The sequence below is a fragment of the Citrus sinensis genome, chromosome 3 (genome assembly GCF_022201045.2).
Source record: "Citrus sinensis cultivar Valencia sweet orange chromosome 3, DVS_A1.0, whole genome shotgun sequence".
NCBI lineage: Eukaryota > Viridiplantae > Streptophyta > Magnoliopsida > Sapindales > Rutaceae > Citrus > Citrus sinensis.
In genome coordinates this window covers 2,226,068-2,250,431 of record NC_068558.1, presented here as the reverse complement: position 1 = coordinate 2,250,431, position 24,364 = coordinate 2,226,068, and the positions used below count along the sequence as shown (strand labels likewise).

At 34.0% G+C, this 24,364-nt stretch overlaps 4 protein-coding genes across 9 annotated transcripts; 2 read left to right on the top strand and 2 right to left on the bottom strand.

The window, feature by feature from the left end:
• The first annotated feature begins 1,970 nt into the window (after positions 1-1,970).
• LOC102629669 (tRNase Z TRZ1) lies at positions 1,971-4,886 on the top strand. Of its 2 annotated transcripts, none has more exons than XM_015529684.3 (8): positions 1,971-2,345; positions 2,716-2,878; positions 2,972-3,042; positions 3,166-3,261; positions 3,506-3,640; positions 3,813-3,881; positions 3,985-4,059; positions 4,547-4,886. In XM_015529684.3, the coding sequence occupies exons 1-8, from the start codon at positions 2,142-2,144 to the stop codon at positions 4,619-4,621; spliced, it is 888 nt and encodes a 295-aa protein (XP_015385170.2). In that variant the 5' UTR covers positions 1,971-2,141; the 3' UTR covers positions 4,622-4,886. The 2 variants fall into 2 exon arrangements, with proteins under 2 accessions (XP_015385170.2, XP_006476647.2); XM_006476584.4 differs by having other exon boundaries at positions 1,973-2,345; positions 3,527-3,640.
• A 415-nt stretch (positions 4,887-5,301) lies between these two features.
• LOC102629383 (uncharacterized) lies at positions 5,302-7,410 on the bottom strand. Its single transcript, XM_006476583.4, has 2 exons — positions 7,140-7,410; positions 5,302-6,675 (listed from the first exon to the last, which is right to left on the bottom strand). The coding sequence occupies exon 2, from the start codon at positions 6,665-6,667 to the stop codon at positions 5,495-5,497; it is 1,173 nt and encodes a 390-aa protein (XP_006476646.2). The 5' UTR covers positions 6,668-6,675; positions 7,140-7,410; the 3' UTR covers positions 5,302-5,494.
• Positions 7,411-8,475: 1,065 nt separating this feature from the next.
• LOC102628909 (delta-1-pyrroline-5-carboxylate dehydrogenase 12A1, mitochondrial) lies at positions 8,476-14,658 on the bottom strand. 5 transcript variants are annotated; one of them, XM_052436359.1, is made up of 17 exons: positions 14,462-14,656; positions 13,763-13,845; positions 13,591-13,604; positions 13,319-13,417; positions 13,057-13,124; positions 12,834-12,891; positions 12,587-12,700; positions 12,228-12,311; positions 11,869-11,973; positions 11,182-11,295; positions 10,567-10,698; positions 10,374-10,463; positions 10,015-10,104; positions 9,368-9,577; positions 9,164-9,274; positions 8,952-9,031; positions 8,476-8,865 (listed from the first exon to the last, which is right to left on the bottom strand). In XM_052436359.1, the coding sequence occupies exons 1-17, from the start codon at positions 14,539-14,541 to the stop codon at positions 8,727-8,729; spliced, it is 1,671 nt and encodes a 556-aa protein (XP_052292319.1). In that variant the 5' UTR covers positions 14,542-14,656; the 3' UTR covers positions 8,476-8,726. The 5 variants fall into 5 exon arrangements, with proteins under 5 accessions (XP_052292319.1, XP_052292320.1, XP_006476644.2 ...); XM_052436360.1 differs by having other exon boundaries at positions 13,763-13,842; positions 14,462-14,655; XM_006476581.4 differs by lacking the exon at positions 13,591-13,604 and having other exon boundaries at positions 13,319-13,422; positions 14,462-14,655.
• Positions 14,659-19,541: 4,883 nt separating this feature from the next.
• On the top strand, positions 19,542-23,421 carry LOC102628632 (WRKY transcription factor 72A-like). Its single transcript, XM_006476580.4, has 5 exons — positions 19,542-19,885; positions 20,746-20,823; positions 21,191-21,724; positions 21,873-21,986; positions 22,143-23,421. The coding sequence occupies exons 1-5, from the start codon at positions 19,763-19,765 to the stop codon at positions 23,100-23,102; spliced, it is 1,809 nt and encodes a 602-aa protein (XP_006476643.2). The 5' UTR covers positions 19,542-19,762; the 3' UTR covers positions 23,103-23,421.
• The last annotated feature ends 943 nt before the right edge of the window (positions 23,422-24,364 follow it).

The following is a 24,364-nucleotide window of genomic DNA, read 5'->3' as shown; positions in this document are numbered from 1 at the left end:
TAATGATTTTATTTCCTAATTAAAAAGAATAACTTTGGAGTTTTATAATATGTATGAGGATGTATGGGAAATTATACTAAGTGTAAAAGTGCAAAGTAGAAAAAATGCAACTTTTCAAAATCTCCATAAAATAGAGTGATTTTTATAAAAATTTATCAAGTATCAAAATCAACCTTTTAATTTTTAAAATTACTTTTGAACCTTCCAAAAGTAATCCCAAATGGATTCTTATTGTTAAATTCAAAATTTTAAATTTTTAGCATTTACCTTTTTGTAATATAAAAAACAACCTTATTAGCTAGTAAAAATTGACTAGAATTGGACAAGGCTATGCCCAGCACAAATTTACTGACTTTATGTTCCCGTTTGTGATTGAGGTATTGTAGCTTAAAAGCTACAACTACTGTGAAAAAATTATAATTATAAAATAGAAGTTAATAATATATAGTAACTGTAAATTTTAAATAATAATTTTGATAAAATTATTAAAGATATAATAAATTTTTCATCATACAAGTAAAAAATTATATCAATATATCTTACAAACTATAATAATTAGTGTTTATTAAATACTTTAATATTGTACCTTTTAAACTACAACTGCACAACCTCAATCACAAAAATACCTTTATTCACCCTCTTCAACCAGAAAAAATTGACTAAACAAAAGTGCCCCAGTCATCTAACTCATTGCCATTTTGTGTCCCATTTTGACTAGACAAACCTACCAGCTAATAAAAACTAGGATTAGGATCATTATCATTGGCTATTTGTAGTAAATAGTTTAATTACATCAGCGATCGCCTGATACGTTTCTTTTATTATGTGACTTGCTTAGTATTAGAATGTAGAAACTTCAGTTTAATGGTCAGTTTGATAATATTATATTTTTAAAAATAATTATTGTTACTTATATCGTAGAAATAGTCAACTATAAAGAAAATTAATTACATATTTGATCAAATTTATTTTAAAAAATGTTATAAGTTTTAAAAGTAATAATACGTATTTGATAAATCTTACTGTTAAACTGTTTAGGAATATAAATAACTGAATTTGATATATTGTTAGAATAAAATTTGTTTAATATGTATAAACATGTTTATAAAATATTTTTTATTGTACACAATAATAATTGATAACTAAAAAATATACATATTATTAATTTTATTTTTTATTTTGTTATCTCAATATAGTAATAATAATAATAATAATATTTTTAAAGTTAATGATTTTATTTCTTAATTAATAAGGATAATTTTAAATTTTTATAATATATATGAGCATATATATGAAATTGTATTAAATATAAACATAATTTTTAAAATCAGATTTTGTTTCCCTACTTTTTAAAATATGCTGTATGATAGAGGGATTTTGTAAAAAGTAATTCATAAAAAAAATTTCCAAACCGTATAATTAGTTTTTAACTTTTCAAAATCACTTTTGAACCTCTCAAAAATAATCCTTAGCGAGAAATAAATATACAGGTTATTTATAAATTAAAGTGAGTGTTGCTAAATATAATGAGAATTATACATTCTTAAATCATGGAATTTAAAAAATATTAATTTTAAATTTTTTTAAACTGTACAATTTACGAGCGCATATTTCAAAAAAATGCAAACATCTGTACTTAAGAAAGACTGTTGTGTGTGTAAATTTAAGAGAAGTTCATTTTTTACATTTTTAGACCGCATAATTTATGAGTGCATGTTTTAAAAAATGTAAGCAACCCGTACTTGAGAAGGACTTTTGTGTGCGCGCGCGTAGGGCAGTGCCCTTGTAGAAAGGGGCTACCAATACATCAAACTCCAACTGAAATGTGTACTGAGAATGGTGGTGTTAAATTATTTTGGGTCCAAAATAGGCAGTAGCCCAACCTGTGAGTCAAGGTCAAAACACAATAGTAAAAATGCTGTGTCGTCTCCTAGTGTTCAAGGGTAAATTACTTTCATATTTATATATTTCCTTTGTTATGATATTAACTGAAAAAAATCACACGAAAAGTCCAATACATAAATAAAATCGAACTCGACTGGAAATGAAGTACATCAGCGTAAAGCTTTTGTTCCGATTTTGAATCGAGATTGGCATATACCCATTGATGATTGATTGCTCTGCAGCCGTTGAACTACAGAATGGCCACGAAAGCCAAAGAAGAGGAGAAGAGCGGGAGGGGGATGCAATTACAAGGGTACAAAGTAGAAGGATTGTCGATAGCAGGCCACGAGACTTGCATTATTTTCCCCTCTCTCGATTTAGCATTCGATATTGGACGATGCCCTTCTCGAGCTCTCTCTCAAAATTTCCTCTTTATCTCCCACGCCCACATGGATCACATTGTTAGTTCTTCTTCTTCCATCTTTTTCTTTTTCTTTCCTTTCTTTTTTTAATTTTGTTAGCTAATTTTGTTTGCTAAATAAATTATTTCATACAAGTAAAGTAAAGTAATAGCTCTTGAATGTTTTCGATTACTTGTTGTCAGACTGATTAATTAGCAGTTTTAAAATATTATTAGCTTTAAGATAGTCAGTCAATGGACGTTCACTGCTAAGTGAGTCAGTGACATTCTTTTGTATGCATTTGAGTAGCTATACATGGAATTTTTCTTTTTAACAATTGTTTTTTTTTTCTTTTTGTATAATTTTTTAACTTGCTGGGACTGCCTTCTTAGTTATTATGGAATAATTCATTTAATGCTTACATTTACAGGGAGGATTGCCCATGTATGTCGCTACCAGAGGCCTGTACCGCATGAAGCCCCCCACAATTATTGTTCCCTCTTGTATTAAAGAAGATGTGGAACAACTCTTTGAGATTCATAGAAGGATGGATCATTCTGAGCTGAACCATACACTGGTTGGCTTGGATGTGGGTAATGTTTAACCTTTACTTCGGATAAAAATTATGTGACCTTGTTGGATACTTTTGCTTCTCCTTTGTTTAATTCAACTTTACATTTTTGCAGGGGAAGAGTTTTGCATGAGAAAGGACCTTTTTGTAAAAGCCTTCAAAACTTACCATGTTATACAAAGCCAGGTAAACTTCATTCTGTTGTCATATATTTTTTATGTTGGTTTCCCATGAAGACTTGTTTGATTTAATTATAGGCTTCATTAGAATCTACTTTGAGCTGTGTTATGCTTTCCTGAAACATTGCAGGGTTACGTAGTTTACTCCGTGAAGCAGAAACTTAAACAAGAGTACCTTGGCCTTCCTGGGGATGAGATTAAGAAATTGAAGTCGTCAGGCACGGAGGTCTTTTATTTTGTCTGCAAACCATTTATGTTTTTGTATTCACAGTTTCGTCCTTCATGCATAATTCATTCTTTCCCCTTTTTTCAAAATTTTATTTCAATCTGCTCCCTTTTCTATGTCATCTGGAGGATGTTTGTTGGTTTAAAATGCCATTATATTTTAGATCATATCTGGAAAGTTCTTGGGTTTTTTATTTAAGTTTTAACTTTTCATCTTTTAATTTTGATTTTATTGCTTCCTCAAGGTTGAGTTTTCGTATTGGCAGATTACATATACCGTGACGACACCTGAAGTTGCTTTTACAGGAGACACAATGTCCGATTTTATCGTTGATGAAGCTAATATTGATGTTTTGAGGGCAAGGATTCTAGTTATGGAGGTGAAAACCTCATTTTGTTGGAAACTACAACTTTTAAGGAGATGGTTATGTTGGTTTTTTATGTTTTTTTTTTTTTTGAGAAGGGTTTTTTATGTTGAATGCAATGATATCAAATCTAGATATTATGACTGGTTAACGTATTATTTCTTGTATCTTGTCTTTTCTCATGCAGAGCACCTATGTTGATGACTCAACAACAGTGGAGCAGGCAAGAGATTATGGACACACTCATCTGTCTGAGGTATTATCCCTCATATTTTTCAATAAACCCTCTTTATGTTGCATGCATGAAGCGATGTATCTTTCTAACTCTTTCTTTCTATTTTTTGTTGATGAACATCCAGATAGTTGAGTATGCAGAAAAGTTTGAGAACAAAGCAATTCTACTCATTCACTTTTCTGCTCGCCATAAAGTAGATGTAAGTTTCTGGCCATCTTCTTTGATCATTCCAGCGTTACTAATAACCTCACTGTCTACCAGCCCATCCCAGGTATAATAAGTAGAAGATGACAATAAGCAGAATGTCCTATAAAACATATTGCTTACGATTGTTCAATCAAATGCCTACTACTTGAGCAACAGTGTGGTTCAGTAATTATCCCCAAGCTTCTAAATTTATTACCTTTTTTGTCTGAGTTCCGCTAAGTATTAGCAATGCCACATCATGTTATATTCAATCTCCAGTCTTTTGTTGTCTGTCATAAGCCCTTTCCACATTCGAAATTTCGTTATATTTTGAAGGACAAGACCAATGTGATTGGACACTGAGGTTTTTGAGTTATTTTAGATTTTGGGTTTTTATACGCTATACTACCAGATTTTCTTTTCAACGCTTCCTTGAATTTTTATAAATCCTTTTTGTGATTCCATGACTAAATTGTCAATATGTGCTGATTCTGTATCAGGAAATACGAAGAGCTGTAGATGCAGTGCCTGCGCCTTTGGCTGGCCGAGTTTTTGCTCTTACAGAAGGTTTCTGATGACTGACGGGAAGTGGCTTGAGAACTTGAGTTCCTGTTAGTGTTTGGCATCATTTGAAGCCATCCCAGCTGCTACTAAGTCTTCATCTGATGTTAAAATTAACGCTGTTAAACTGACAACAATGGGTAGAAAAATCAAATAGAATGAGTTGGTCGGCAGTCGTTTGTTCTTCCTCAGTTGAGATAATTAGATGCAGGAAAATTATGTTGGGAAATCATCTATTCTTCACATTGATAAAATTATTTGATAAAATTATTTCTGTTATGTTCATGTTCAACAGAATGGTTATATATTTTAAAAGATTGACTATCATGCACCCGCGAATGATAAAACTGAAGAAGACTGAGGAACAAACTTGTTGAAGACTAATGTAGTTGTGACCATTTCCTAATGCAGTTGCTGAAGAACATACCTACATGAATTGACTAAAGTGCATATTATCAAGTAAATTTCATGGGCATGCGAGTTTCTGGATATGCATCTCTTGCCACAAGCTGAAAATATATAAATATATTATTCCCAATAATAAGGATATGAATATCAAGAGCACATCTACCGATCTACGGTTTTCAGACCCCAAAGCAACTGTGACCTGCGAAATTGATAGATGGTCAGGCCTAAGAGCTGCTCTTAAACAGTAAAACTCTCTAAATGAGGTCCTACGAATACATTGCAGCCATTTGAAAGCGGAGAAAAAGATCCATATGCTTTTATAGATCAAACAGTTATCACAATCAAACCACTCAAACCATAATCTTGTTAAACAGCTTCGATTCATTCCCAAAAAAAAAAAAAGAGAGAGATTACAATGACATTATAAAAATTAGGCAAAATTGTGCAACATTGATATACGTCACTGCACCCCTTCATCATCAACTCCCAAATCTTTTAACTACGTTCGCTAACGAACAACAATATCGCGCTTCTGATGCTAGAGTACTAACCACTCCCTCAATAGATCTCAGCTCCTCCTGAAACTCTGGGAGCAGCACCAGTGAAGAAAAGTTCTCATCAAGCACCAAACCAAGACATTGCACAATAACTTCAAGCTTAGGAACCCAATCACAAGCCTTCAAACCCAACCCGAATGATGCTTCAGGACATGGACCAGCCTGGGGAAACCTCTCAAATTTCTTCAACCATTTCCCCAAGTACCGAATCAAGCCCATCAACTCCTTACCATTCAACTTACTTATTGAGGAGGAAAGTATCACCTCATCAATGTTTGAAGATGCTAACAAATAATGCAGACAAAGTTCAGAAACTGAAAATCCATCATGTGCAACCATCAACAGTATTGAAGCCTCCTTTGCCAAACACAATTTCTTCCTAGAGAGATTTTCATCGCTCGCCTTCTCAATAGCTAACAAGGCTTGGCTCTCCCATTCCATCCTCACACTACCCATGCTACCATAAGCATCTTTAGGTGGACAAAGAAAGTACTTCAAAATGCAGAGTAACTCAGACGATCCAAGATCTGGAGAATATTTAACACAAAGACAAAGCAAATCTGACCTCTTTTCTGTTGCAAGTCTCGTAACCAAATTCGAGTACGAGGAATGATCAACAAGCCCATGAACTATCAAAGTCTCCACCAATTCCCAAATCCTCAAACTGATGCATGCTTCCAATACCAAAGATGCCACATCTCGACCCATTAAAAAGCCAACCTTTTCAATCAAACCCTGAGTATATCCACTATCAGATCTATTAATCCTGGTGGAAATTCCAACTTTCTCACCAATTTTCTGGAGATATGGGTTCAAAATCCCAATAAATTCATCCTTATCAAAGTTGTTAGTATCTTTAAGCTTTCGCTTCAGCTTTGCATGGAATTTCTTGCCTGAGTCAATGAGATAGGTATCAACTTCAGAGATTTGCCATCCAGAAACAGGATTTACAAGTGAAGCAGCACTCGCACCCTCAAGTTCTGGCTTCAAGTTGAGGAAAATATTATCTGGGTTGAGTATGATCGGGTGCTCTAATTGGGAACCTGGTAGTTCGTGATTGGCAACGGCCTTGGTTATCACTTCCAGCAATGTCATGATTATAACTGCGATCAAAAACTTGAAATCAGTTACGTACAATAAATAACCTAAGAATAAAAGGCATTATAATAATTTTTTTTTTAAAAAAAACACGAAACTAATCTTTAAACAATTCTGCATTTAAGGTGAACCATATCTGCAGATATTCTAGAAATAAGTTTCAACCATAAGAAAAAAGAAAACCAAAAGCCTCAAAAGAGAAAATGGTTAAAAGTCATATTGCGGGGCGCCAACATGAAACCCACGTTAGTTAGGCGAGCAGTTTCAAAAACGAAAACAAAAACCATGAGAACCAACAAACAATCATAAAAATCAACCTAAAAGGCAGATATTTATGTAAAAATCACTGCTTTGTTCATAGACCCATTGGATGTCCAAAGAAATTTCAGGAACGAAAAGCAATCGTAAAAGCTAAGATAACGAAAACCCATTAATAAAAGCACACTCAGAAACAGAAGTGAAAAGATACCTGATTTTAAGGATCACAAATCTAGCGGCAGCCTTGCTTGATTGTTCAGGTTTCCTTTTGGATGTGACTGGGAAGTTTTCTGAAGTTAAGAATACTGAGTACAAAAATGGTCTGTGCAGTAATTGGCGCCGCTAATCGGCAAGAGAGAGAGAAAGAGAGAGACGTCAAAGGGTTTTTGGGGGAGCACAGGGTTTTGCAAGACAGCTGGTCAAAGGAGAGAAGTGAGAAGAAATTTGGGGGAGAACTTGCAGAGGAGTACCCAAACTTAGGGCCGATTTACAAAACTAACCCAGTTACCATTTTGGGCATTTCCGTAAATTTTCCATTATCACATAAGCGTTAAAACTCGGTTTGGTACAACTTTTCAAGTAAAATTTATTTAAGTAGAATTTTTAGTAGTAGAACTTTTACAAATAAAACTTTTATTTAAAAAATTTTAGTTATTTGGTTGTCAAAAAAATCTTTTATTAAAAATCTATGAAATTACTTTAATAGGTAATTTTTTTAAATTATGTTATGAAAAGAATAAAATAATATTATCAAATAAGTAGAGAATATTTTTAGATATTTTAACATTTAAAAAAACTTTTCAACCCTCTACTCTCAAAATACCAAAATTTAAACTTTTACTAGTAGAGACAAAATAATTTATTTAAACTCTTAAAACCCTACTAAAAAAGCAACCAAACAACAATAAAAATTATAATAAGAACTTATAAAATTAAATAAATACTTATAATTATTAAATAAATCACATCAAACAGACACTCGGTGCAATAACTCCCAAAGCTATGATCTCATGATAATTATCAGGCTAATGCTAAGTTACATGCATGTACCTTACACCCCTCTCACATGAATAGTGAATGATGTGGGTCCACTCACTATTCATGTGAGAGGATTGTAAGGTACATGCATGTAATTTAGAGGGATCCTAATTATCATCATCATCACAAATCAAATTTGATCAGCTCTTTTAATTAAAAGAGCAACATCAAATGATAAAAGAATTCAGCTACGTTGGAAGTGCCACAACACAGAGCAATCTAAAAAATCATTAGATTCATGTTATTACAATTATTTTAGATTCAATTATATGCATCCAACCATTTCTGGGGACTGCTTTGGAGATGCTCCAACGCAGCAGCTTTCGTGATAAAATAAATCTAAAATGATATTTCCTATTGCTTGTGATGTTTACAAACACGTTGCGAAGTGTGTTTATTGCCGATGGCCCAATCGTACATTGTATTTGTAAAAATAATATCAAAAGTGAGAAGTCACAGAATTTGCCATTATATGGAATCAATTATTGGAGATAAGCATATACCATTCATAACATAAAATTAAAACTCATTTTTTGCTGCATGCTCATGCATTCACCACAGGAGATGAGGCCGAAAAGAGTGGCATAATTCTCAGTATCAATTTGTGAAATACAAAATTGCCCATATTTTTTATTTCATAAAACTAGCTAGGATAACTAAGGAATGAGAAATACTAAGCTGCTATCAGATGATGCATTATATTGGGGATCATAAACTCTCTTCAGGATTAATCTTGATGCCTTCTAACCAATGGGAATCTTCAAGTAGATGGTGGAATCTCCCAATTCCCTGGTACAGGACCATAATCGTATATGATTTCTCTATGGGAAGACCAAACAAGTTTTATTGCTTCCGGGGTTCCAATTCCTGCACCCCTCGGATCTCCAGATGGTCCGAACCTGTCATATCCCCCAATTTCTGCTGATAAGCACCAACAAACTTCTCATGAAATATGAAAACTGGAAAAATTATTTATTTTACCCACCAGTGATTCTGTGGAGCTCCAGTTGTTCTTGCTCTTAATCCAGCATATGTAGTGCCATTCACTGTATTCCCAATCACTTCCTGCGAATTGATTTACTGACAAGAAATGAGCTGAAGCTACAGAAAATTTGACACATCATGCAAAATATGGTTTCATTGTTCTGAGGATGAAACTGGAGAGTGAGAAAATGATTTCTTTAACTTTAAGCTTGCCTGTAAAAAGAGTGGATCATTTGAAACCACTGCAGCTGTTAAATGTGCATGCATCCTCTCCAAAGCATTCAACACTAGAGGAAGTTGATCTTGCTTATACTCGGTGACAATCTAAAACATGAATATTTGCTATTGTGAGTACCATTAACATCCAATTGTCAACAAATGGTAATTCCCTAACATAATTGATTTCTCTTTGTTTACCTGAAAAGGTCCAAAGATTTCTCTTGTTACAAGTTCATAATTTCCATCTTTCAGAATTTCTTCAAGTGGCACAAAGACGGCTGTTGGTTTTAGAGCACCATATATGGATGGGATGGAATGGTTCTTCAACTCTTCACCACCAAAGAGTAACTTTGAACCTGGTACCTTAAGCAATTTATTCATGTGCTCAAGCATTGCTTCAGTTGTGAACTGCAACAACAATACAAAATCCAAAACAGAGAAACAGTAAAAGCGTGAATTTTAGAATGACCTAGATGGTAATATTTTTTTTTATTTTTTTATTTTCTTTTTTGAGGAAAAATGCTTTGGGCACATACCCCAACAGGCTAAACACATAGTTCAGAGTCTTGGGTGGCAGTCAACAAGAAATGGGAATATAGAGTCAAGCCAAACCAAGCATTCTTTTGTTCTATTTGCACTAGCGTACAATTTTTATGGTGAATTGGACAGTCCAGAAATTCACAATTTATCTGTAAAGCCTAACGAACTCATAATGTGCTCATGTAATTCCATTTAACCGAAAGTCCATGAACAGCATCCACCATTACTGAATGGTATCTTATGAGCAATCTGAAATAAAAAATCTATAATAGTAGGGAAAAGAAGGAGAAAAAAGTCACACTTACAGTAAGAACAGGGCCGACGGTTAAATCTTCCAGCTTTCTTCTATCGGCAAGATCTTTCATTTTGGATAAAAGTGAAGTTGAAGACCAATTCTGAACAAGTAAACATTTATATTAACAATGGAAAGAGCCAACCCATTGAATTTGCAAATCTGTGGATGCTAAGTGTACATACTGTCAAATGTAAAATCAACTCTCTTGATTCAACATAAAAACTTAAAATACGAGTTGATCAAGGAATGGAACTACAAGAGATTATATCCTCAACCTTAGTTATAAGCATTAATAGCTCAAGATTAGTAAGAAAGCGTTGATACATTTATACAATAACAAGTACAAAAAGCTAATCTGAAGCAACTAACCTCATGCATGAATAGTACTGATTGTGCAGAACATTTTTGGCCACTGCATGCATATGCATCTTGATCACACACCCATGAAACATAATCCACCTAACATTCAAATATCAACAAGAAAGAAGTCAAAAATGATCTTAAATCAAGAAGAAAAAAATTGCATGATCTAAAGTGAAATAATTAATTGCCCGCAAGAAACCTCATTAACATCAGGTCCCAAGATTTTCCAATCAAATCCTGCATCTTCCAGTTTAACGCGACCTTTCAGGTCAACAGCCAATTTTTCAGCCACTCTTGAGCTTCCAGTAAATAAAGTCATTCGTGGATTTGCCTGTAAAAGAGTAAAATATCAACAAAACACCAATCCACAATTTACATGCAAATCAACATTTTAAATACAGACACGCTATGAACGCTGCAAAATTTGTGGGTTAGAGTTACATAGCAATACCCATAAGAAACAACATGATAAAGTTAAATTATTCCAAGATAAATTGAAGAGAATATGACAAAATATCAAATCAGATTAATACCCAATTAAGAAGTTAGAAGAAGGAAAGGGAGAAAAAGGAATGAAAGAATAGAAGTGCATAACTAAAATAGGGACTTAGGAAATATAGAAGGTAAAAGTGATTAACATCAGTGATAAATCTGGAGAGATTAGTGAAATATAACATATGATCGAGTAGTACCTCAATAGGGAGTGAGACATAAAGCTTACTCAGCTAAGTATTTGCTAAAGCAAGCAAGTATATCCCAAACAACACAAGTATAAACCACTGAAATAAATTTATTAACACTTTTAGATGCTAACCTCCATCAAAAGCTTGTTCATTGTTTTCCCATCAGAATTTATGAAGTCAACATCTTCGACAGGTAACCCACAATAGTGAAGCAAACGGATCATCTGCTCCATAACAATGCTGACCTATGGGACATTTTTTAAAGCCAGAACATCCATGAATTAGTAAGAACTTCAATAACAGAACAAAAGCAGAACTACATTTTCCTCATTATGAACAAAAATTTGAATGTTCTGAAATCAATGTAAATTGCAGAGAACACCAGTCCACTAACTTGAGTACTATTCATGTAAACTATCATTCTCTCTCCTTACCCAGCTAATTCATTAAACATCCAGGAATTTTTTTTCCTCTAAACATACTGTTTGGTCCTTTTCTAATTCTGCCACCAATGAACATCAGTGACAATAATTTGTAAACAACAAGTATATTTATCGTCAGTTACAATTTTTCCATTTTTTTTTGGTTACCATGTGTCCATGCACCACATACCACCTCATATTAAACATATAGCTTTGGACGTAAACCCTTGACCTCTTTCTTTCAGCACAAAAAGCCAAACCAAATGAGCCATTCATTAGGAACATCCTCAGTTGCATTTAAAAATTTGGTTAATAGTGAAAATAACTCATTTTGCATCTCATATCTGCAATAATGAAACAATAATTTTACGCCACCAATGGTATTCAACAACGTACCTTGCTATCAACTTTAAGAATGGGCTTATTACCCATATAGAGCGCACCCATCAACTGAAGTAAAGGAATCTCCAGTGGAAAATTAAAGGGAGTAATAATTGCAACCTGCACAGACATTCGTTCAGATTCACCAACACATATCACATGACAATCTATGGACAAGAAAGCATATATAACAGGGAAAAAGAGCAATTATGATGACCTAGAACATATAAGGAACCCCAATGCTGCATAAGAAAGTAATGTAAAGATGGTGCATGCAGACATCTTGACAAGGTGGTAACAGATATCATGCTAAGACAGCTTCACTACAATAAATTATAATTAACTACAAAATATATTGAAAGCAAATGCCTTACAGGACCATAAGGCCAACGATAACCATGGCTCTGCTGTCCAAGGTGATTTCCAGGAACAGCGAACGATCTTGCTAAAAATCGGACCTGCCAGATCACAAATAAGTTGGTAGAACTTCTTCAGTGACTTCTCAGAGGGATAAAAGCTGAAAGTTGTCCATGTCAAGAAAGCATGCATGGATGTGGCAAAAAAGTGATGCAAAAGAATATATCAATGCACCCATTCAAATGAAATAAAATGCAAATAGAGATACACAAAACCCTTGGTCATTCGACATCAGAGAATGTCATCTGGCAGGATATTTTTCTTTTCTATCTACTTTTCTGACCAAAAACTCTCAGCCGGGCTGATCTTATTATACCTGATCGCCACAGAAATTCTCAAGGAATTTCTGTGTAACTTGAACCTCGCTGAGAGCCTGCTGATAACTCTTAGGAGAAACCCTCTGAATCAACCTAGTGAAGAAATTGGAGACCTGAAAGTCATATGAAATCAAAATAGTGTCCAACAGAAGTCCATATTAACCAATAAACCGAACTACAGAATTTCAATGTCAGTTACATGAAGGGATATAGAAGCTCATAATTCTTTTGTTCAACATGCATTACCTTTGGCAGTGAAAGCATGTGGGCTGCCTTTGTAGATATATCTCCATATAAAAGATATCTGTCAGACAAGATCCACTAAGAGTAATTATCATAGGAAAAAAAAATCTTCTACACATAAGAAAATAAAAATATTGATTATGACAACTTTGCATCTGATAACCCAATAAACAAACTCAGAAACAGCAAACAAAGATAAAGGAATGAAAGAAAAGTCCAGACAAACCTCTCTGGTGATTTAAAGGGATTGTGCAGACCATGTTTAGGGCACTTGGACAAGCTCTCTACATATGGCTGCAAATGCAATTCAGCAGTAGGAAAATTTCAGTTTAGAGCAACCACGGTATCAAACAAATGTTTAGACCAATTCCACTTGAAAAAAAGAAAAAAAGAAAATGATGATGTAAACAAACTCGGAACAAGGCGTCTCCTTATCTATAAGCAAATAAACCAATGAAACCACCGTGCATGACACACAAAGAAAATACCTGGATTTCTTTTTCACCCACTTCAGCAATTCTAATGAATTGTTCTCCATTTAATGGATCTAATAACGTACTCCAATTTGATGATCCTGTCCACTTACCCTGCACTAAAATCAAAGACATTCTAAGTTCAAGATATTTGTATCATGAAGCTTGATACATAGCAAGTTTAAAGCCAATTAGGAGCAAACAACTCATGTAAGCCACACATATAGAAATCTCTAGAATCACTGATTTTACCTTCAAACTTAAGGTCAACTCAATGCATTTATTACCTTAACATGCTTAACTGAAAGTCCAGAAAATGTATAAACATAGAAAATCAAAATTAGGAACCAATATGAGATAAAAAAACTAAAACAGTTGCTAATGCGTATCTCACTATTATTTGAGCATTTTTTTCCCAGCTTATGAGATAAAAACTGATGCGACAGGAGCTGTACCTACCCAAATTGTACACTTCACCAGGTTTAGAACCTGATATTTCGTCTGCCTCTAATGTAGCAAAAGGTAAAGTATGAGCTGATCTGCTACACAGAGAAATGAGAAAAATCAAAGAAAGAAGTTATTGAAGAACCATAATGATACACATAGTAACTCCACAAAGAGAATGCCAGAATCTTAAGCATCCAAACTTCAGACAGCCGCTAAAATCATAGACTCGTGTATAGTAAAATATAAGGGAAAAAATCCGATTAGAGGATCAATAAGTTCAACTGATATATACACCATCATCACCAAGTAGATTCAGCATCAATTCTCAAAAGAATCGAGAAAGAGAATACAATGAACTGATTGCATTTGCATAACAGTTAAAAACTTGGTCTCGGTGATGGCCAGAACAAACAGAAAATGCTTCCGCAAGGAATACAGTTGAAATTCCAAAGGAAGCTAAGCCACGAAATCCTTTCCCACAAGACTGCTTGTGGGAAAGAAAAAATATGCATTACTCAATGATTCTGAAAGAAGAAAAAAAACTGAACTTTACTAGCCTTTATGATCGCTTCAAAAATTAACACAAACCCATACAAATACAATAATAACATCTATCAAAAACCACCCAAATGGGATTCCCGCACAATTTTCCACACAAGAAATTAAAAAAGAAAGAGAAAAATAACAGCAGGAGCAGGACGAATAAAATACCTAGAGAGATTGAACCAACAGCCAAAAGCCTTTTGAGGAGCTCCGGCTCTGAATGCTCTGCTGGCTACAACTCTATACATGGCGATTTGGGCGGCCGAGACTGATGCAGAACTGAATCGAGAGAGAGTATTAGACTTCTATAGAGTAACACAAGATCGATTGACCTTTGTGCTAATTTTTAAAGAGAAATAAAAAGAGCCATCTGACGCATTTATTACAACGATCAAGCGCAATGAAATCTTAACAGCTGGACACTTTTGCTCCAAAGACTAAAGAGTCCCCGTACAATCTACACATCACACGGTCATCATTTTGTCCTCTTTCTCCACTTAGATGGTATTAGATAATGCCGCCACTTCATATCCCAAGTGCTTTTTTCACGCTGTTGTCAAACTCACTGTTTCTCTCTGCGGCGCAAGTTTAATTTAGCATTCGGAGATAAGATCGACGATCATCATTAGATTCTGGTGCTGATGTACGTGGCAGAGGGCTGCATCTCTATGGACCGTGATGGTGCTCAGCTGCATAATAGTATATTATATGGTAAGACGATTCCCGGCTGCAATAATATAATTTCTCAGTGGTGGGGTGCAAAGAGAGACGTTACAAATCAATCGCTCTAACCTAAAAGCCGAATATGGACAAAAATATAAATATATCGTATATACACACACAAATGGTCACGTGTAACCACTGTCACTTTTTAGTCTTTTTATTTCTTAAAATATTAAGTAGAGGAGGAGGGAGACGTTTACGATTTTTCACTTTTTAATGTCAAAATTGTGAAAGACCAGTTCAGTCTCGGTTTCGGGCCCATAATAACTACACCTAATCTTCCATGGCCCATAATAACATTCAAACTCTTTCCATAAGAGGTGAATTTCATCTGCCGCTTGAATGGAGGTAAAAGCAGTATCTTTTTAATATATTAATTAATTGTCGTGATTTTTATCCAAATAAGTGAAATTCAAAAAAGGAAACAAATATTTAAATTTCTAATTTTGAAATGAGCATAGACGTTTGTCTAGCTATCTTTCTATTTTTAAAACAATAAAAACCTATTTTATCCGTTGAAGAACCTCCAGTTAGCAGTTTGCTGGTGATCCTTTTTTTTTTTTTTTTCATTTTCAACGCAATAAAAAACAATAAGACCAAAGAGACAGGTTGACATTTTGATAGCTTGCATCACCAGTTAGTGGCTGTGTTACTCTGACCAGCATTCCATTTTCTAACAACAATACAACAATGTCTGGTGGGAAGGTATGTAGAAAATTGACTTGTTCAAGAATTGAAAAAAAAAATAGTAAGAAGAAGAAGAAGAAGAAGAAGATAAAGAAAAAGGAAGAGGAATCAACACGCTCTCATTTACAACTTGGCAATTTGCATTTGGTTAGTTTTGGGTTGGAGGTGGACTGTGAAAGTAGGACTACCAAAGTAATTCTTGTTATCTATTCTACAAATCATAATCAGATATCATAATACAGTACCGAGAACTGAACGCTTCCGTCAAGGAAGTATTCAAAATTAATTAATTTTTTTTTTAAAAAAAATAATAATTTATTAGTTTTTTGGTGGGTTAATTAGTAAATTGCAAGTGTCACTTATGTCGGTAAATATATTTAGTCAATAAACTCACTAACCTAACCTTATGCTGGCAGTTGGTTACTTGAATGTCAACCAAGTAGGCAAGTAACATGCAAGTTGGTCGGAGGAGTCAGATGTAGAGAAATAATTGAACGTACAAAGTTGAAATAAATAATCGTTAAATAGAGTTTCCACCTAAAATAAATAATATAAGTATGGTTGTTTTGGTTCATTTTTCGACAACCCGAATCAAACTAAGCGACAACCAATAATTCCGTGATGAAATAAATTTGAGTTCTATGCTCTTGTTCTTGCATTTCCAAGCAAACACATGCAGTAAGTAAAAGTTCAAGATTTATTTTGATTAACCATGAATCCAAATTTTGTTTTTAGCCTGCGAATCCAGCATTTTGCAGTAATTTTTACTTTGATTTTAGCTACAAATCAAGCTCTTCATGCACTGCGCGCGCGCGCACACACACACACACACACTCAATTGGCAAGGGAGAAAAGAGAGAGAGGTGCACTGTACTCATACCCCAAATTCTATAAGCATTAACTCCCCATAGGTTGAAGTGATTTAAATATTGTGGTTGAGTGCAGGGATCACTCATGTGTTAGTATAAAATTACTCATCCCATTATGAGATAAATTAATATAATTGAAAGTTATATTTGTCCATAATACACTACTATATAGGGTATGACAAAATCAGACTCATTAACATAATATTTGATCACTTAATAAATGAGTCTGTCAAAATTGCTCCTTAATATTTGACATCAGTCACGTATTAATCCAGTGAAACATGAAAAATTATTAGAATGAGTTATGTCAGTCCACAATATGTGAGAAATAAATCCAACATCTTGAGTAACCTTGATACTGCGACAAACCCTAGCTTTATTTACAAGAAAATGGTGTTGCTCACATTTCCATTCTAGCTTTCTCAATTTGTTTAGGCATTTACCGGAAAGCAAGATCGTACGTGTATACAAGTTACTATAAGTTTGTTTGTACCCAGTATGTCTTCCAAAATCTAAGTTGAAATTCACTTAAAGAGGGCAATCCAAATTCGGATTACTATTTATAAATGCTCAATCAACTGCTTGTTTGGAACCGTTGACCTTTCAATTAATAGAGTAATCACAAAATTATCTTAATTATTTAACTCAAAATCCAGCAAAAGTCTCAGGGACGTCACGCGAATATTTAAATCGTGATTACTCCAATGTTCATCATCATCAGCCGTGTGTGTGCGTGTGTGTGTGTGTGTATAGATATAACGTATTATGACTGCCACGCTTTTATATTTATTAGGTTTCCAGCTGCTCCATAGTTTAATTGTTTGACTGCTTGGAAACCAAATTCGATCAGGTTAATTTAATTATTAATCAGTCAGAATTTCGCTACATCATATTTTAGAATTAAATATATAAGCAAATTGTGTTAAGATTAAAAAAAATATCGGCAAGTTAGACTAAGATATAATGCTTAATTATAAAATTATCGCAAAAAATAAAGGACGGAGTAATGACATAAGAAATTACGATGCTTATTTAGCTTTCTCTTAATTAGTGGTGTGTGTGTATATATTTATTTTACGTATGGAGGAAGTATATATGCCCGTATTATGCGAATGCATTCATGTAGATATATAAGTCATTCCAAGGAACAATTGACTCTATATATATATATATATATATATATATATATATATATATATATATATATATATACATGCGTATCAACGTCGCCTCTTGCTCAAGAATATTTTTGAGGTAAGCATGTAATTATATATACACAAAGACTTTGGTTGTTGAAGCCTTAGTAGGGGAAAGGGGGGAAACAAAAAAAACAAGTTTATATATTTTATGGTAGGTAAAATGCTCGGTATATACATTCATGATTCATCGAGTGGCGTTTGCCTTTAAATTTGACAAAAGAACGTTGAAACATGCAATCTCTTTTTCACATCAATGCATAAAACAGGGTACAAGGAGACCCGCCGACTCTTTTGCCATTTCTATTCGTCGTCTGCTCCATTTGTCTCCTTTTTTAGTTTACGTGCGTATATAAAATTTTATAACACACGTGCATAAATGAAATATCTATAATAGATGTATTATTTTTCTGATACTAGTCTTGATTTACAGACTCCAATGAAAAGAAAAATACCCAGAAATGGGGATGGATCAGAGCCAATTATTAGACGTCAACAGACTTGATGATCCCAATGTTGTTGCTTTTTTTTTTCTTTTTTCTCCTCAAAATTGCCATATATATCGAGTTGCGCCCGTCGAGTTTTTTGTGCTTATGGAGTTGCGTAATTGTATTTTTAATATCTCTAGACAAAAGGGTTATAATAATTGTAATTGCATTTTTCTAAGAAATTTCATTAGCCATTATCGCAGAAAGAAAGAGGATCGAATCGAAATTAATATTTGAAATGACGTGGAGAACAAAATTTCCGCTGTTTTATATATGGAGCCGTGTAAATAAAATACAAGAAGATTGCCGAGAAGACGTGTTCTTCAATATAATAATGCAATGCTTTAAAAAATCCAAACTCACAGATTTGGTAATGTATAAAAACAGTGCTATATATCCCAAAATTCTATCGCAAATAATATGATATATGATTTCTCTTTCATATACAATAATAAAATAGAACGTTGAACTCAAAATTTAATTAGTTGATTTATAAACTAATTATTATTCCACTTTCTATCGTTAATCATCATCATATTCAAAGTAAGCGCGTAACTCTTGCAGCCAGTATGAATCTTGCTCTTAATTTGATCTTGTAATTGAAATTTAAACAGATTCTAACTCCACATAAAAAAAAAAAACTAATTTTCCATAGCTAATAAACAATTAGTAAATTTTATTTTACTTTTTCGATAGACGCATTCTTCCTTTTCTAATTAGATGATAAAAGATACTTTACCCATCTTTTATTTTTTGAATCCTACTGATGATAGGTGGTTGATAAAAATAAAAATAACAAAATAATACACCTAAAGTATACATGACTAAATATTCACATATCTTAATATGCTTAAATAGCAAGAAAAGATAAGATGAGGAGAGCACATATATGTGTTAAGGAATAAAAAGAAAAAAAAAACCATAGATCGAGACCAGCTAGGGTTAGATTTACAGTTAATCAACAATCTTTTATGCTACGTTGATAAAGTCAAATGCATGGACGAGTGAAGATCCATCCTTCGATCCCATGTTTGACATAAACACTTACCAAGAATCCCAAAAACTAAAAACCCTAATCAAGAACTCCGGTCACCCATGGGAACACGAAAAGATGGCAAAAACTTTGACCAATACCAAAACCCCATGTGAATTTTTTCAAACAAGAAACTTCAACGATGGCACTATTAGTATTACGACCGTGGGGTCCGATCATTGCGGCTTGAAGGTCTCTCTCTCATCTTTATTTATACATGTATGACATGTTATCTAAAGAGTTGAAGTTGAATTCTTCTTTAGAAAAATAAAATGTATTATACTTGGGTTGTAACAGTAATAGTTTAATGCAATTGGATTGGGCTTGTGTTGACTTTGTGTGGATTTGTGAATTGAATTTTTTTCTTAAACAAAAAAGGAGAGAGAGTCAAATACTGCTGCAAGCGCAGGCAGGAGCTCCCTCTATAAAAAAGTTTCAATATTCGAGATGGCTTACTGAAGAAGAGAAAATTAATGGAGGAGAAAAGAGCTATGGACGATGTTTTGAGAATTTCTGGACGCACAGGTGCTGCCGCCGACGAAGAGAAGGGAGTTGATTCTGTTGGTGATGATCATAAAGAAGAGGTTGTTGCTGAGGTAAAGCTCTTTGTACACTTAAGATCCGTTTATTACATGTCTTGGAATATTATTACTAATATTATTGTATAGATGTATTGCAACCAAAGAATTTATTTAGTCAGAAGGTTTTACAAGTCTAGAAACAAGTTTCTGAAAATTAACAACATGTTTATCAGTTGCTTCTTTCTATCATTAAGTTTTAATAATTCAGACTGGAGACAAGAGGGCATATAATGAAAACAATATTGATACGAATCAATCTTTAGCGAAGCAAAAACATTTAATTAAGCTGCAGAAAGCAGGTGGTTTAACCTTTAATTCTGTTTAGAAAACACAGGGCTGTCAATTTGTGAGTCTTTCGCATATGCAATAATACCTCGTTATCTACATGCTAGAGTCCATGGTAAAAATTAATTAACCTCTTATCCTCGAAATTTTGCAGTGCATGTTTTTTACTTTTTATTACTTGACATTTGTTTATGGAAAGTTATTTTCCCTTCAGAAGAATTAAAAAGAACTGTATATTTAAGAAAATATTATCAGAAAAGATATTTCTAATATACTAGCCTGTGTAATTAAGATCACATATATGCGCATCAATCTACATATGCAAATGTTTTCATTTAATACAAGAAAAGACATGTTGAAAAACCAATACCAATAATAAAAGATGGACGAACGAATCGTTGTACCTTAATAGACCATATAATTAAAATTGACTGTTTAAAACCACAAGTTCATTATGGCTTGGTCCACAGGTAATGTGCTACAGATAAAAGTTGAATCAATTGGATATTACATGAAAACATTTAACACCGATCCTTGGATATATGTTCAATATTAATTTTTGACGATTAATTCTCATTATCGTGATGCAGCATCCGATACTAACTAATGCAAAAGGATCCTCTTTGGGACCTGAGTCAAAACCATCTTCTTCAAGCCGCAAAGAACAGGTTAGAGCAAGTTTGATCATTTCTGTTAACTAGCATGCGTGAAGGTTGGTTGCTAATGACATCTTTAACGTAACATGAGGTTGCAGCAGAAATTCCAACGTTCTTCAGTATCTCGATCGTTTGAGAAATTTATTTTACATCTCTGAAATTTAACCTTTGATTGCCTCGACTTAATTACCTCCCAGTATATATAATACATGATCAAATCAATCTATTATTTTCCTGATGATATCTTGGCTGACGATGAGTGACCACATGTATAATAATCTTAATTAGGAGTGAAGAATTTAGTCTTTGAAACACATAAGTATAATTTTTTTCCTTTAAAACTATTATTGAATTTGGTCTCTCACTATTGTGATGCTAGGATGATCAGCTTGAAACTGCCAGAGCCGAAATGGGTGAGGTGAGACAAGAAAATGAAAAACTGAAGATGTACCTAAATCGCATTATGAAGGATTACCAGACCCTTCAAACGCAATTTGTTAACATTGTTCACCAAGAAGCAAAGAAATCAACAGAAACATCTAATGATCATGACCGTGACAAGGAAGAAGTTGAGCTTGTATCTCTTAGCCTCGGAAGATTTCCAAGTGATTCAAAAAAGGATGAAAAGAACAAGACCTCTTCTCTGGTTAAAGAGGAGAAACAATTTCAAGAAGGCTTGTCTCTTGCACTAGACTGCAAATTTGAAGCGTCTAATAAATCAGACGCAAACGAATCTCTGACTAATCGGAGCCCCGCACAGAGTCTTGAAGAACCAAAGGAGGAAGCTGGGGAGACATGGCCACCCGGTAAAGGTCTTAATAAGACAATGAGAAATGGAGATGATGAAATGTTGCAACAAAGTCATGTCAAGAAAGCTAGGGTTTCTGTGAGGGCTAGATGTGATACTCCAACGGTGAGTGATTAATATTGACGCATCTATCTAACTTGTTTATAACTTATAATAATTAGGTTTTAATTTTGTTATTGCTTGATGCATTATCGTATACAATTCATTAAAATTAGATTGATGTATAAATTTTTTTTTTTTTTTTGATGTGCAGATGAATGATGGTTGCCAATGGAGGAAATATGGACAAAAGATTGCCAAAGGAAACCCCTGCCCCCGAGCCTACTATCGCTGCACTGTTGCACCTTCATGCCCTGTACGAAAACAGGTATGTATGTGTGTATTGCCAAATTTATGTGGATCATATGTAATACTTGTAACAAAAAATTTACTCAACAAATTGAACATTAATCAAATCCATTAGTACTAGTGTTTCCTCTTTTTATCTTTAATAGACTTTTGTTTGATAATTACTTAATTTCAGGTCCAAAGATGTGCTGAGGACATGTCCGTCTTAATCACAACCTATGAAGGAACCCACAACCACCCACTTCCTGTCTCGGCCACAGCAATGGCTTCCACCACTTCTGCGGCTGCTTCAATGCTATTGTCCGGCTCAACATCGTCATCATCATCAAGCTCTCGCCCTGGTTCCACCGCCGCAATCACAGCACCCAATAATCTCCTTATGCACGGACTCAACTTTTACCTATCTGATAAGTCAAAGCAAATCTATGCACCCAACTCCTCTTCATCACTGTCAGCTTCACCTTTACACCCAACAATTACCCTTGATCTCACAACAACTACAGCACCCTCTTCTTCTTCGTCTCCATTCAGTAGGTTTACTTCAAATTATCCCCCAGCCCCGAGATACTCTTCCACAAATCTCAACTTCAGTTCCACAGAATCAAGTTCATTGATGTCATGGAGTAATAATGGGCTACTTAGCTATGGCAGTTGCACTCAACCGTACATCAAAAACAATCAAATTGGATCTTTAAACATGGGAAGCAGGCAGCCAGCAGATAATATCTTTCAATCCTACATGCAAAAGAATAACCCTAACCCTAATCTTCCTCCTCAACAGTCTTTACCTGCGGAGACAATAGCAGCCGCTACCAAAGCAATAACAGCGGACCCAAGTTTCCAATCTGCTTTAGCTGTTGCTCTTAAATCAATCATTGGAAATGGCAATGGTAGTGGTGTAAATAATAATCAGGTCAACGGAGATAATTTAGGGCAGAAACTCAAGTGGGGTGAGCAATTTCTAGAAACAGTGAAGGGTGGTGGTTGCGCAACAAGCTACTTGAACAAATCATCTTCAGCAAGTTCTCATCACCAGCCAGGAAGTTTGATTTTTCTGCCGCCTAATTCTTTGCCATTTTCAACTTCTAAGAGTGCTTCTGCATCTCCTGCTGACGATAGAGAGCACACTGATTGAAAGTTTGTTTTGAACACTCTCTTACAATTAGTGTTGATTTTTTTCTTTTATTAATTTTAATTTGTGTTTTCACCAGTTATGATGTATGATAAAGAAATTTGGCAATGCAGACGGTGACAGCATGTAAACTAGTACTAGCTAAGAAAGTCAATTGAATTCCTTTTATTTTTTCGCTTTTTGTTTTATTATCCCTTCTTTTGTCTTAAATCATTTGGTCGACGATGTGTTAAATTATTCGTTCGATACGTCATACGTGGGAATAGGGACGTCAATTGTACTTACGCTGTTATTATTATTATTAGGAATTAATCTTGTTGTAGGTCTCCAAACTCTTTGACAATAAAGTTGTTTTGATAATTGTCAAATAAATGTTATTCTCGTTGACTCTTGAATGCTACATATGAATGCTTGATTTTAATTAGTAGTTCAAAATGATTTACGTTATGATGTCGATATTAATGAGGATTGGAGATGCTACGAATGATTGATAATAGGGTTATTATTATTGCTTGATTACTTTAAGAATTGTAGAGCATCAAATAATTATAAGAAATATTGATGTCTATTATTTTATTACTATAATCTTTACAAAATCTTTCATCTTAGTAGATATTCATGGTAAAATACTAAATGTTCTGTCAAAGAAATATAATATCTGCATTGTTGATTCTTAAATGCCACATGAATGCTTCATTTTAGTAGTTCGAAACAATTAACTTTATGATCTTTAATCTTGATGAAAATACGGATGCTCGAATCGAATGATTGATAAGTTGTATATATGTACAGGAAACAAATTAAAATTAATTGAAAATTAAGAGATTATCAAGGGAAGCAAAATAAAAACTGAAAATTAAAAGATGACCAAATTAAGTAAAATTCATGATCAGTGGGGGCTAGCCATACGTGATACACCCCAGCCACTTTGTCTCCAGAATCAGTGAGGGCAAATAGAACTAGAAGAGTACCGTTTGAGAGTAAATCGATCTTTCCCTAATTATGTTCATGCGATCACATTCTTCTTTTTTGTCTTAAAAAATTAATGCACGGAAGAAGAAATGCCGACTCTGTTCTTTGGATTACGAGACATTGAGCTATTCCGGCACCGTCCTGTATATCTTTTCTACAGTTTTGAATAAATATGGTCTCGCCAACTGTGTAATGAACAAAATTTTGGGCACTCGCAGTGTTTATTTCCCTCGTCTATTGAGTTCTTGATGTATTTACTCTTATAAAATTGTAAAGAAATTAAGGTACAAACA

Excerpts from the sequence above, each read along its gene's own strand:
- LOC102629669 (XM_015529684.3), top strand. The coding sequence starts at position 2,142 with ATGGCCACGAAAGCCAAAGAAGAGGAGAAGAGCGGGAGGGGGATGCAA. Across the intron at positions 2,346-2,715 it reads ACGCCCACATGGATCACATT|GGAGGATTGCCCATGTATGT; the intron begins GTTAGTTCTTCT and ends TTACATTTACAG. Across the intron at positions 3,641-3,812 it reads CAAGGATTCTAGTTATGGAG|AGCACCTATGTTGATGACTC; the intron begins GTGAAAACCTCA and ends TTTCTCATGCAG.
- LOC102629383 (XM_006476583.4), bottom strand. The coding sequence starts at position 6,667 with ATGACATTGCTGGAAGTGATAACCAAGGCCGTTGCCAATCACGAACTA.
- LOC102628909 (XM_052436359.1), bottom strand. The coding sequence starts at position 14,541 with ATGTATAGAGTTGTAGCCAGCAGAGCATTCAGAGCCGGAGCTCCTCAA. Across the intron at positions 12,892-13,056 it reads CCCTTTAAATCACCAGAGAG|ATATCTTTTATATGGAGATA; the intron begins GTTTGTCTGGAC and ends CTTGTCTGACAG. Across the intron at positions 9,275-9,367 it reads AAATCTTTGGACCTTTTCAG|ATTGTCACCGAGTATAAGCA; the intron begins GTAAACAAAGAG and ends TTCATGTTTTAG.
- LOC102628632 (XM_006476580.4), top strand. The coding sequence starts at position 19,763 with ATGGAGGAGAAAAGAGCTATGGACGATGTTTTGAGAATTTCTGGACGC. Across the intron at positions 19,886-20,745 it reads AAGAAGAGGTTGTTGCTGAG|CATCCGATACTAACTAATGC; the intron begins GTAAAGCTCTTT and ends ATCGTGATGCAG. Across the intron at positions 20,824-21,190 it reads CTTCAAGCCGCAAAGAACAG|GATGATCAGCTTGAAACTGC; the intron begins GTTAGAGCAAGT and ends TTGTGATGCTAG.